Raw genomic sequence first — 11,449 nt, 5'->3', positions numbered from 1 at the left:
ACACACACCCGGCTTGAGTCCCCCAAACCATCTGGACTGAACCCGAGCAAGGAAAGCGGGAGGCCTGGGCGCGAGAAGAGAGCAGGGTGACAAGGTTGGACAGGCAGAGCCGCCAAGGGCTCAGAGCTGGCCGGAGAGCTGCGCCAGAGGCAGGTGCCAGCTGGGAGTGGGCGGAGGTGCGGGCGCCCGGCCAGGCGGGGGAGCCGGCGCTACCTCTGCCTCTAGGAGTCGGGCGTGCAGAGGAGCTCGCGGGAGGAGCCGGGCCACGGGCGTCCCCACTGCCCGCAGACGGAGCCGCGGGAACGGTCACAGCAGCCGCAGGGCAGCAGCATCCTCTGGAGAGACGCGCCAGGCTCCGCGGCTGTCTCGCTCCTCCCAGGGGTGAGCGCCGCCCGCCCGCACCCAGTGCTCCTGCCCACCCGGGGCCCCGCCCCGCGGGGACAGCCACACCAGGGCCCCCTGCCCTTCACCTGCCTCGCGCTCCCGGGCTGGCAGGCGCGGGGGGAGCAGAAAGTGCGAGAAACAGGGGCCCGGGAAACACCACCCCCTGGTCTCCACTCCTCGCAGAGAAGGGACGCCCGCCCACACCGCGAGACCCCGCGCTCCCGGCACCGGGTCCCCAAGTTCAAGGGCGACACCCTTCCAAAGCGGAGCTATCCCGTGCGGTGAGCATTCTGGCCCCATTGACCGCAGTGACCCCAGCCGGCCCGCGGGAGCGCAGGCGGCCCTCGGCACTCAGCGTCCCCCCGGGTCCCCGGAGTCGCCCGCGCGCCCGGCGGGGCCATGCCCGGGCTGCGCCGGGACCGCCTGCTGACCCTGCTGCTGCTGGGCACGCTGCTCTCCGCCGACCTCTACTTCCACCTCTGGCCCCAGGTGAAGCGCCAGCTGCGGCCCCGGGAGCGCCCGCGGGGCTGCCCGTGCGCCCGCAGCGCCCCCGCCGCGGCCGCCTCGGACCCCCACACGGCGGCGCACAACTTTTCCCGAGCCCGGCCGGGGACTGAGCGGGACCGTGGCGGCCGCGGTGGCCCCGGCTCGAAGCTGCAGGCCCTCTTCGCGCACCCGCTGTACAACGTCCCGGAGGAGCCGCCTGTCCTTGGGCCGGAAGACGTGCTCCTGGCCGGCCCCGAGGCGCTGCGCTATTACCGGAGGAAGGTGGCCCGCTGGAACAGGTGAGGCCCCCGCCCGCCGAGCGGGGGAGCGCGCGGGCCGCCCCGACCTCCCCGCGCGCTGCTGCCCGGTACCCCCGCCCTGGCGGCGGCGCCCCGCTCCCAGGCCGTGTCCCTGGGCTCGGAGTGTGTTCCCCACCCAGGCCCCACCAGCTGGTATGAACCTCGGGGTTCAGCCCCAGAATAGGCAGATCTCAGCGCAAGGAAAAGTTTCTACGGAGCGGCCCAGCCCAGAAATCTTCGCAGCCCCTCCCCCCTCGAGCTTCTCGCTCTCTGCTTTGCCCAACTTCTGTCCCCTGGGCCATTTCCGCCCTCTTTCTTCTTGTCCTGCTGTGGAAAGCCGCTGGCTGTTGGACTTCGGTTTTCCAGAATGAGGTTTCCAAACAGAGCAACTCCAGGGCTGCTTCGAATTCAGCACTCTGCTCTTTGGGCGGACCTGGGCGCCTTCCAGAAAGCAGGGCTACTCCCAGAAAACCCAGCTATTTCCCTTCCCTTACTCCTCTGCGCCCCCCCACCCCCTACCCTTGAGAGGTCAGCTGGGGCAGAAAATCAACCTTCAGCCCCCTGAGAACGTCACCGCTCTGTTGTTATTTAAAACCTGGTTTGTCCTTTTCTGGTGAGTGTTATGACCTGAAGACAGCTTCATAGTATCCTGGTGATTTGGGTTGACTTTGACTTGGATCTGAGGCTTGATGCTTTCACAGAAGAAATAAAAATCTACCTGGGAGCTTTTAAAACACAAAGCAAAATGTAGAGGAAAAAGATCCTGAACATATTTAGGATAAAAGTAAGAAGGATGTTTTTGTAAAGTGGCGGGGGAGGGGCGGTTTTGGAGATGATGATGGTCAATGCTAAGACCCCCAGCTAATGGCAGAAAGCTGTCCTGTGCGGTAGGGCCCTGTTTTGAAGTACGGACTTGTCTGAATATCACTCACATCCAGAGTTCACTTTGGCGCCACACCCATCAATTTTCTTACTACAAGAGATTTCAGAATGAGATGTCACCCGGTACACAGCCCCTCTGGAGTAGAGGAGAACGTAAATCTCAGCGCCAGCCCCGTGTAACTGTTTGCTCATAATTCTGGGGTGCTGAGACTAACACGGGGGAGAAAAACCTCCAGAAACTAAAAAGAGAGTTATTGGCTGAAATCACTGGTGAATTTCAACTGCAACTCTCTGGCTGGTGATTTTCCATTAGGAAAAAAAAAAAAGTGGTTCTCAAGTCCATCATTAATTGTATATTTTTTAAAAAGGCAACTTGTGATTGCTTCTGGGACATTGTCATGTTCAATGTTACCTTGATTGCATCAATAACATGGGAGTCGGGATCTGTGAACTAGAAAATTTTGCCCTTAGAAAATGATCTACGATCTACATGTCTGTTGCAGATTTAAGAATGAGGGACTGTGGGCAGAATCACTTGCTTTTGTACGTGTAGATCAGCTTTCACTTAGTCACATTGCTGTGGCCTTCAACTTCCTCATGTTACTTTGGTCCTGAAGGAAATCTCAGAGGAATATCTTGGCAGAAAAGCAGAACTCTCTCTCACCAATCTGTCCTACAATCAATATTGAGCTTTGTTTCTATGCTGTGATGTGTCACAGAAACATTTCCTGATCAGAAATTGTCTTGGTTATTTACCCAAAGATCAATGGGGCGGCTGGTGACCTTGCTGTTTTGAGAGGGAACAGAGCAGTTTTGTGTGGTTAGTTGAACGTGACAGTGGTGATATTTGTCATCACTTCCTTCAAGTACTTGAAATCCAAGTGAGATTGCGGGCCGTAGCCGTGAGACTGGACTCAGAGGCAGGGAGTGCTGTGCCTGCACTTAAACTGTATTGTAAACATCAATAGGATATATTAGTAGGCACATACATTGTTACGTATACACGGTCACAAATGGGACGTGGACGACTCGTTAGCCAGCATGAATCGGAATCACGCTCAGAGCTCTGTGTGAGAGACAGTCCCTTATTACCTTAAGCATTGATGACGCCCACCTGCCTGCTGTCCTGTCCAGGGCCAGCGAAGGTTCCAGCTCTCCGTGTAGACAAGTAATTAGAGTGGCCAGCAAAGGAAGAAACAGTGAGTGGCCTTGCTGTCTGTGGCCACGACCCAGCCAATATTTAAAAAACGCCAGGGGTTGGTAGACGTATGTGGATGCTACCATGCCAATAATTACCCAACATCAGCTGCTATCCAGAGCAATCCTATCAGCAAACCATCTGCCAAACCGAGAGAGGCGCAGGTAGTAAAACAAGCCAAATCAGCATTCTTCACCACTTGCAGGAGAGACCATTAGTCTGAGTGAGTGATTCCTTTTTTAGCTTCCCTCTAATAAGTAATGGTATGAAGCTGAAGCTGGAAATTATCTTTCTATAACTTGAGCTCATTACCAAAGAGAGATAGGTAATGGGCTGTCTTTTTCCCCTGGTCGTTCCTTTTGGATTTCACACAATGGAAGATGGAGCTTATACATTGTTTTGAATGCTTTAGGTACTCAGGCAATACTTGCTCATTGGATGTCAGTAATTAGTGAAGTTAAAGTGTGAAACACCCGTCGTGTGGGGAGTGGGTTATCTGTGTGCTGTGACACTCGGGCTTTCCGCAAACCTCCTCAACCCGCCGTCCTTCCCTCCTTTCCTCTGTTCCCTCCTCCAACTGTAGCTAAATGCAGCACAATCCAGGTTAAAATGTAATCAGGGGAAATGTGTCTGTCACGTTATTGGCCACTGATCACTGCGAGCGAGTCAGCGCCAGGCTGTCTGTCAGGCACGATGACACCTGTCTTGAATAGTAAAGAGGAGAGAGCATAGTGAGCAAGGGAAACATAGCCTTCCATGTTTCAGGCCATGAACCCACCAGCCAGACGAAGCCGGTTCCTTTCAGAGTAATGATGGGAGGCAGGGCCCACCTGGAACACAGGCACCTGTCCAGGTTGATACTGGCCTTGCATCCCAGAGGCTGTCCTTCAGATTTCTTCCCGGCCCCCAAGCCGCCCAAGCCAGAGGACAGCTGTCCTTGGACATGTCAAAACCGGTCAGCTTGGCCAGTTTTGCCCACATATCTTTGGGTGGCTCCTCTGGATCCGTCTGGTCTTGACAGGCAAGGTCACACTGGGTCATGCCTCATTGACGTAGAAACACCAGCAGCTACAGTACAAACGTGAGTTTCCACCTCTCTGCTTTGCTTTCTTGACGTCTTCCTCAGGTATCAGGAAAGTTATCTTTTCCTGCAGTTGTAGATCCAGCATTTGTCAGAAGCGCGAGTGTCTGTGTTTTGCTTACTGTCAGAAGCCCCCGACTTTCCCTCTCCTGTTGTCTCCTTGCTGTCCCTGAAAGCCTAACCCTGAGTCGGTCTTTGAAAAATCACAGCAAAGAGACTGGGCGTCTTTTCAGAAATGTCAGTTGTCCCAGGGGAGTAAACTGGCCCAAGTTTCTCTCAGGGGAGCTCTGAGAAGATCTGGAAGCTGAGGCAGATATAGGCGAGGGGGAGAAGGAGCCAGGAGGAAGGGAGAAGCACCCAGCTGGAAATGCGATTTGTCTGGCGTAAGCATTTTTGAAAGAAAAGCTTCTTTGGCATGAAAAAGACAATCTCTTTATTCCCACCTCCTCATGCTCCCTGCTGCCCCTCTTTTATTTTTTATCCCTTTCCTGCTTATCTCATGCTTGCCCCAGACCATTTGGAACATTGATTTATTAGGAGCGGGCAGTTCAGCCCCCAGAGCAGATAAGAGCGCAGGTTCTTAGTCATGGGTCGGCCTTTCCCCAGGGTCAGCGGGGTCTCGGTTCATTGTCTGACTCTTCTGCCAATGATGTCAGGCTGGAAAAGGAAATGGCCTTTTTCAATCTGAGATGGACCTCAGTCACGACCCGTGTGTGGTGAGCAGAGGGAGTGGGAATTCTGACCTCTATTTCCCACTTCCCCCAGTGAGATCTTTGCTTGGCTGGTTTGGGCAAAGCTGTTACTTCAGTGGTTTCTGAATCCCTGGACTTGTCGCTGGAGGAAACGTCTTCACTCTTCTGAAAATCAAAATCTCTGAGCAGATGGTTTCTGAGAGAGCCAATCCAGAAGCCTCTTGTCCGTCCTTCTGAAGCCTATCCTCACTGCCATTACCACAGCAAATTCAGAGAGGGTATCAGTGCTGTTCACCCAAGGAGGGCAGGCACTTGGATATAGCAAAACGAAGCCCCTCAGCCAAGCCCTTCCGCTGTCCCACTGTTCCCAGCCCCTTATGCTCTCCTTTCACCCCAACCAAGTTCCCATCAGTCCTGGGAACTCAACTGGCTAATTCTTTGCCTACAAATCTCTACTCGAAACACGCCAGATAAGTGCAAAGTACTTGACCTACACTTGCTAACTTAGGCTCACACGTTCCCTAGAAGCAGGCGCGTGCTGTAGGCAGGATTCCCAGTCGGTTCCCTGGATTCCCAGCCCTGGCGTTCACATACCTTTCCTGACTATTCAATCACATGCTGGTCCAGGTACTGCCATAAAGGGCAGCTGACCTTGAAGGAGGGAAATTATCCAGGTGTGCTTGACCTAGTCACGTAAGCCCTTTAAAAGCGGAGAACTTCCTGCAGCTGATGGAAGAAGAGCGAGTGACCGAGTCAAAGTATGATAAGGATTTGCCGGCTTGCAGACAGAACGGGCTACCTGGCAAGGGTGGTGAGCAAGGGAACAGGGACCTCATTCCTACGACGACAAGGAAATGAATTCTTCCAACAATAAAATGAGCAGATTTTTCTCCCGAGCCTCCTGACGCGAACTCAACCTAGCCGACAGCTTTCCTTCGGCCTTCAACCCCGCACGGAGAACACAGCCCCATGAGAACTTCTGACCTGCAACTGTGTGAGCTAATACGTGTTGTTCTAAGCCGCTAGGTTAGTGGTAAGTGGTTACACAGCAATAGAAAACAAATACAGCACCGCTGTTTGCTCCATTTTATAGAGGAAGCTGGGGACAAGGTGGCTGTATAATTTGCCTTCGAATGTCAGGCAGCAAGCAAACCACAGGCAGGCCTTGTACCCGGAGGGCCTGGCTCTGGAATCCACGCTCCAACCCGCGGCTCCACCACCCGGCATCCTCTGATGTCCACGGGGCCTCACTTTTCCTCTTCTGGAAAGGCTTTTCCAACTACCTCCACCCACCCTTGCCCCTCCCTGACGGACACACCCTCTCCATAAAATACCATATTGCTTTTTATGACCGTGCCCTGTCCAGCTTCACAGCAGCTGTCTGGAGCCTCGGGGGACAATAAATAGCCGCTTGCTCCCAGCATGGAAAGCCCCCAGCTTGCATGTGGTCACACTAACACTTCTGTTTTGTGCTTTCCCGTAGAGGAGAGCCAGAGCACATATCTGTGGGACAAAGAATTGGGAACAGATGACATCGGGATTTGGGGGGCTGTTAGTCAATGACTACTCTCTCCCACAACAAAAGCCTTGAACGAAAATGATTCCAACTACAAAATCACTCCACCTATGACCAGTCCACTCCTCCCTCTGAACATCTAAGGCAAAACCACCTTCCTGAGACATTCTAAAATTTGGATCTGGGATTCTCTCCCCACTGCAGTAGTCTGAATAAATTCAGTTTCAAAAAAATTAAAAAAGAGACTGCCCCAACGGAAAGTTGAGAAGTGCCGTTTGCCAACAGGAGGAAATTTCCTCACCTTCCTGTGCTTTCGGACACAGAGACCCTGACTTCGCCAAAGCAATTCCTGCCCTGCCTGTGGGCAGGTGCTGGCCTGTGTTTTCCTTGTGATTATTCATTAAGCCAGCAGCTTCTGCTGAAGCAGGCTTGTGGATGGCTGGAAGCCGAGTGGGAGAGCGTTCTAAAGAGCCACAGTGGTAGGGGGGCAGCAGCGACCAGGCGGAGAGCAGCTATGTACCTGTTATCACAGGCACGCACATACATAAGACCCAATGAAAACCATAGGAAGGGGGGTGGGCAGAGGCTTAGTCCTTTTTGTGGCCTGTCACTTGGCAGGATGTCCTGTGGTGGAAATGTGAAATCGGGACAGAACTGAGGCAGAGTGCTTTGCAGATGCTGGCATCCATCCCTAGAGCCTGACCTTGAGGCCAAGGCCTGGAGACAGCCAGCAAAACTTGGCTGGAGCAAGAGGCAAAGTTAAGAAGCAGCAAAGGGGCTTATTTTATTGGGCTCCCTGGTAATAAACCACATACATTTGGGAAGCCACAGGAAATAGAAAATAGTAGAGGGCTATGGTTCCCAGCAAGCCAGGAACCTGTAATAAAATTCAGCAAAATATAGAAAGTAAAAGAAACTTTTAAGGAGCGTTGGCACAGGGGCCCATGGATAAAGAAGCTGGACTGTAAAATACATGGTGGCCTGGGAAGGGATGGGATTTTCGAAAGCTTGGGCTGGGTTAGAAAAGAGCTCTACTGGCAGAAGGGAATCAGAGCTGTTTAGCCCGGGAAGTCAAGCACAGCTCCCCCGTAGGTAACTTGCCTTCAGCGGTTGACGCCTGGGTCAAACTCGGTCGTTCGTGAGTAAATATTGGTGATGAAGCGAACCCAAACGGAGTCCATAGGGAGGGACAAAGGGTCTCTCCTGGCCAGTTCAAGTGTCCCACGAGGTCTCAGTTTCACTCAAAGGGGATTTTTATACCTCTGACTCATTTTCTTTCATGGCTGAATAGTTACAAATCCTGTAGAGAAGGTGTATTTGTCTGCACACGCAGCTCAGTCCATGTTTTTTCACTCTCGAGTTAAGAATTATGCACACTCAGTAGCTGCTTATTTATACATTCTGTGCTCCTTTGAGCATTCAGAGCTACTAGAGAAAATCAGATTGACCAACCACTATTCCTTCAGCAAATCAAGCCCCATTGTTTCATTGTAGGGTGTTTTTTTCTTAATGGGAACATTGGACCCCACTTAGTTCAAGTGATGAGGTCTACCATTTCCTTAAATTTTATTCAAAATTTGTGTTCTGTGCCTACGTTTATTTTCCTAGACATATTGCATTATTTTTGCAACGTATTGCCTACATTCATCAGGATACTTGGGTTTCAAGTGACAGAAACCCAACTCAAAATAACACAAGCAGAAAAGGAAAGGTAGAGGCTCAAGGAACCAAAACTTAGTAAGGGCAGCTGTCTCTCTTCTCCCCCTTAGTTCATCCGCCTGTCTTAATCCCTTCCTGCGGTTTCAAGTCCCAACAGCCCTGGGACACACGGTGATTAAAGGGCTTCTCCAATTTCCAAGAAGAAAGACCCTTTGACAAAGATGCTGATTGGCCAGGTCTGGGAACGCGGCCGGGCTGTAGAGGGCTATGATTGGTCCAGCTTTGAGGCGGCTCCACTGATCACTGACACCAGGGATGCAGAGGCGTTGGAAACTCACCATTCAGGTCTTCACTCAGCCGCATGGATCAGTGTGGGGAACCCCCAAACCTGGGTGGGTGCCCAGAACTGCTGTGACCTGCTGGAAAGTTTTCCAACTTATGCCTGCCACAGTGTCTGACTCCTACAGCTACTGTTCTGGAGTTTTAATAAGACTTCTTAAAGACAAATTCATTCATAACAAATTCCTAATGTGCAGATTTTTTTATAAACCAACAATAAAGATTCGTATCCCCAAGAGGATAAGAATCTTTGTAGGGCTTTCTCTTAAATCAACCTTACTCTCCTTGTGGGAAGTTGATATAAAACCCGCACAACCATGGCCTCGTGTCTCTTTCTCCTGAAATGATATTCCTCTTAGAGCCAAGATGCCTGCGTTTGAATCCTGAGGATAGCACTTTCCTTCAGGACTGTGTTTCTCCTTTTGAAATTAAGAGGGTGAGTCTGAAGTCCCTGAGACCTCCTGAAACTCTGTTTTTCAGGCTTAGCCCGTCTTCAACCAGAATGTCTGTCAGAGTGAAAATACGGGACATTTTCCAAGTGTGCTTCATGGACTTACAGGATTCTGGGAGGCACTTCGTGGGTTGTGCAAACGGCTGGTTAAATTTTCATCCTAATTTTAATGGGAAAACTAGCACTGGATTGTGCTGTGCACATGGTAGCACATTGAACCTGCCACATGTAACATGTGTGGACCGATGGCTTCTCTTCCTGCCTCTGTTTAGTTGAGGAGTATCCTGAGATGACAAGGTGGGCTGTGAAAAACCATTCCAGCCCCAACTACTGATGTGTGCTCCTCAGGATTTGGTATACTCTGCTACCAAAATAATGTGCTGAAATTACTTGGGTACAGAAGCAAGACTTGTCTTCCCTGACCCCTGATTTTGAATACTTGAGTTCCTAATCCTATTATCCCTCTTGTTCTTACTGGTTAAGTTTTTAAAATAACTTTACATATTTGACCATCTAAATTAGATTTATAGCAATAAGTTACAGATTTTACCTATTTTATACATTGGGGATTCTGTGTAAGGTTTCTTTTGAAAAGGTTTCACTTCTAGAAAAAAAGAAAACCACTGATTTGGAATATACAGAAATAGAGTAAACATCATGTGCCCATAACGCAAACCTCCTTCTCCTGTTGCCCCCCAACACCCAGCCATTATCACCAATGAGGGTGTGGTACATACTCTCTATCTGCTCCCCACTCCCATGGCTTTATCAATGCTTCTGGCCCCTTGAGCACAAGAGAACATCTTTTAGGCCCTGAGTACTGTTTACATTTGCTGCTTAACAAATCACTTCAAAACTTAGTGACTGAAAACAAGAACCATTTACTTAGCTCATGATTCTGCAGGCCAGCAATTTGGGCTGGGCTCAGCTGAGTGGTTCTTCTGGTCTCTGCTGGGCTCACACAAGCATCTGTGGTCAGCTGCTGCCTGAGCTCTGCTGATGTGGGATATAGTCCCTCCCACAGAGTCCCATGTCCAAGACCTTGACTGAGACGATGACCTCAGGTCCACATGGTCTCTCATCCCCCAGTTGGCTAATCAGTCATGTTCACATGGCGGCAGCAGGTTACTGAGAGCGTGGGAGTGTACACAGCCCCTTCAGGTCCTAGTCAGAACCACATCATTGGCCAGAACAGATCAAAGGCCATCTGGGAAGTTTCCGGTATTATGGCCATTGAAGAGGAGGTGGTCTACACAACTTAGTACTATTCTACCAAGCAAAGGCCCAGGGAAGTTCCTTATGCTGCTGAGTTGTTGGGCAGTGGGCAGGCAGCTCTTCGTGGTAAGAGCCCTTCCTATATGTCAATGAGAAAGAAATCTAATATAACCCTTCACAGATCGAACAAAGCTGTTATGGACTGAATTGTGTTCCCACAAAATTCATGCGTTGAAATCCTAACCCACAGTACACCTCAGATTGTAACTATATTTGGAGACAGGATTTTTAGCAAGGTAATTAAGATTAAATGAGTGCATAAGAGCGGTGTCTTCATAAGAGAGACACCAGGGATTGTATGCCGTCTGAGGACAGAGTGAGAAGGCAGCCATCTGCACGCCAAGGAGAGAGGCTTCAAACCTGCCAACACCTTGATCATGGCCTTATAGGCTCCTGAATGGTGAGAAACAAATACCTGTTGTTTAAGCCACTCAGTCTGTGGTCCTTCATTATGGCAGCCTGAGCAGACTAATAGAGAGGCAAAACCACCTCGGAAATGATCTCCCTCCTCCCAGTGTGGTCCTTCCTGCCTCCAGAGGCCTCTGGCCCCCTCATCAAGCCTCCTCGGCCTCCTAACTCCCAGAGAAGACACCTCAGTCCCCTGCTAGGGCCAAGTGTTTTCGCTCTTCATCTATTCTCTTTTTCTTCTGTTTATGGATCGACTTTAAGGTCCCCCTCCATTTGGAGATGATCTTTGAGGTCAAAGGTAAAAAACTGGCTCTTCGTCTCTCTCTTTGCATTCCTCCCATAATGGTCCAAATCCGGATCCACATGTCACTCTCTGGATAGATCTTACTCAACCACTAAGCCAGAGCAGTGACTGAGGACAGGATGCGGTTGGGACTCAGTTAGCCCAGAGTGAACACAAGTGGTCTGTTGCAACATGGCATGAAAGGAATTCCGAGAGGAGGAAGTGATTGTATTTCAACCAGAAGGGAAATGAGCTTGTGTTGGGACATCAGCCCATTTGGCAGAACCTCACTAACCTCCTGGTATAGCCATTGCACCACCGCCCTGGTCTTTAAGCAGGTTCCATCAGTGGTCTAAATAAATCTCTGACAAAGCGTCGCTTTCTCCGTGGCCTCTATGGAAAAGCAGAAGAGAGCCAGGTCGGAGACTCTGACTGTTAGCTCCTCCTTTTCACTTATTATGCTGCCCCCTCTGCCATGTGTGGACCTTCATTTCCT

The 11,449-nt window shown here is 50.8% G+C and overlaps 1 protein-coding gene across 2 annotated transcripts in view; it reads left to right on the top strand.

Annotated features, from left to right (window-relative positions):
• The first annotated feature begins 485 nt into the window (after positions 1-485).
• Positions 486-11,449, top strand: part of FAM20A (FAM20A golgi associated secretory pathway pseudokinase) — a 33,957-nt gene continuing 22,993 nt past the window's right edge. For both annotated transcript variants that reach the window (XM_090291037.1, XM_090291038.1), the window contains exon 1: positions 486-1,169. In XM_090291037.1, coding sequence (XP_090147163.1) covers positions 784-1,169 — 386 coding nt within the window. In that variant the 5' untranslated portion in view covers positions 486-783. The remainder of the gene's footprint in view (positions 1,170-11,449) is intronic.

Source organism: Furipterus horrens, unplaced genomic scaffold (genome assembly GCF_987537825.1).
Source record: "Furipterus horrens unplaced genomic scaffold, mFurHor1.1.pri manual_scaffold_11, whole genome shotgun sequence".
NCBI classification, from domain to species: Eukaryota; Metazoa; Chordata; class Mammalia; order Chiroptera; family Furipteridae; genus Furipterus; species Furipterus horrens.
The sequence above is the reverse complement of the archived record's forward strand: the minus strand, read 5'-3'. Positions and strand labels throughout refer to the sequence as shown.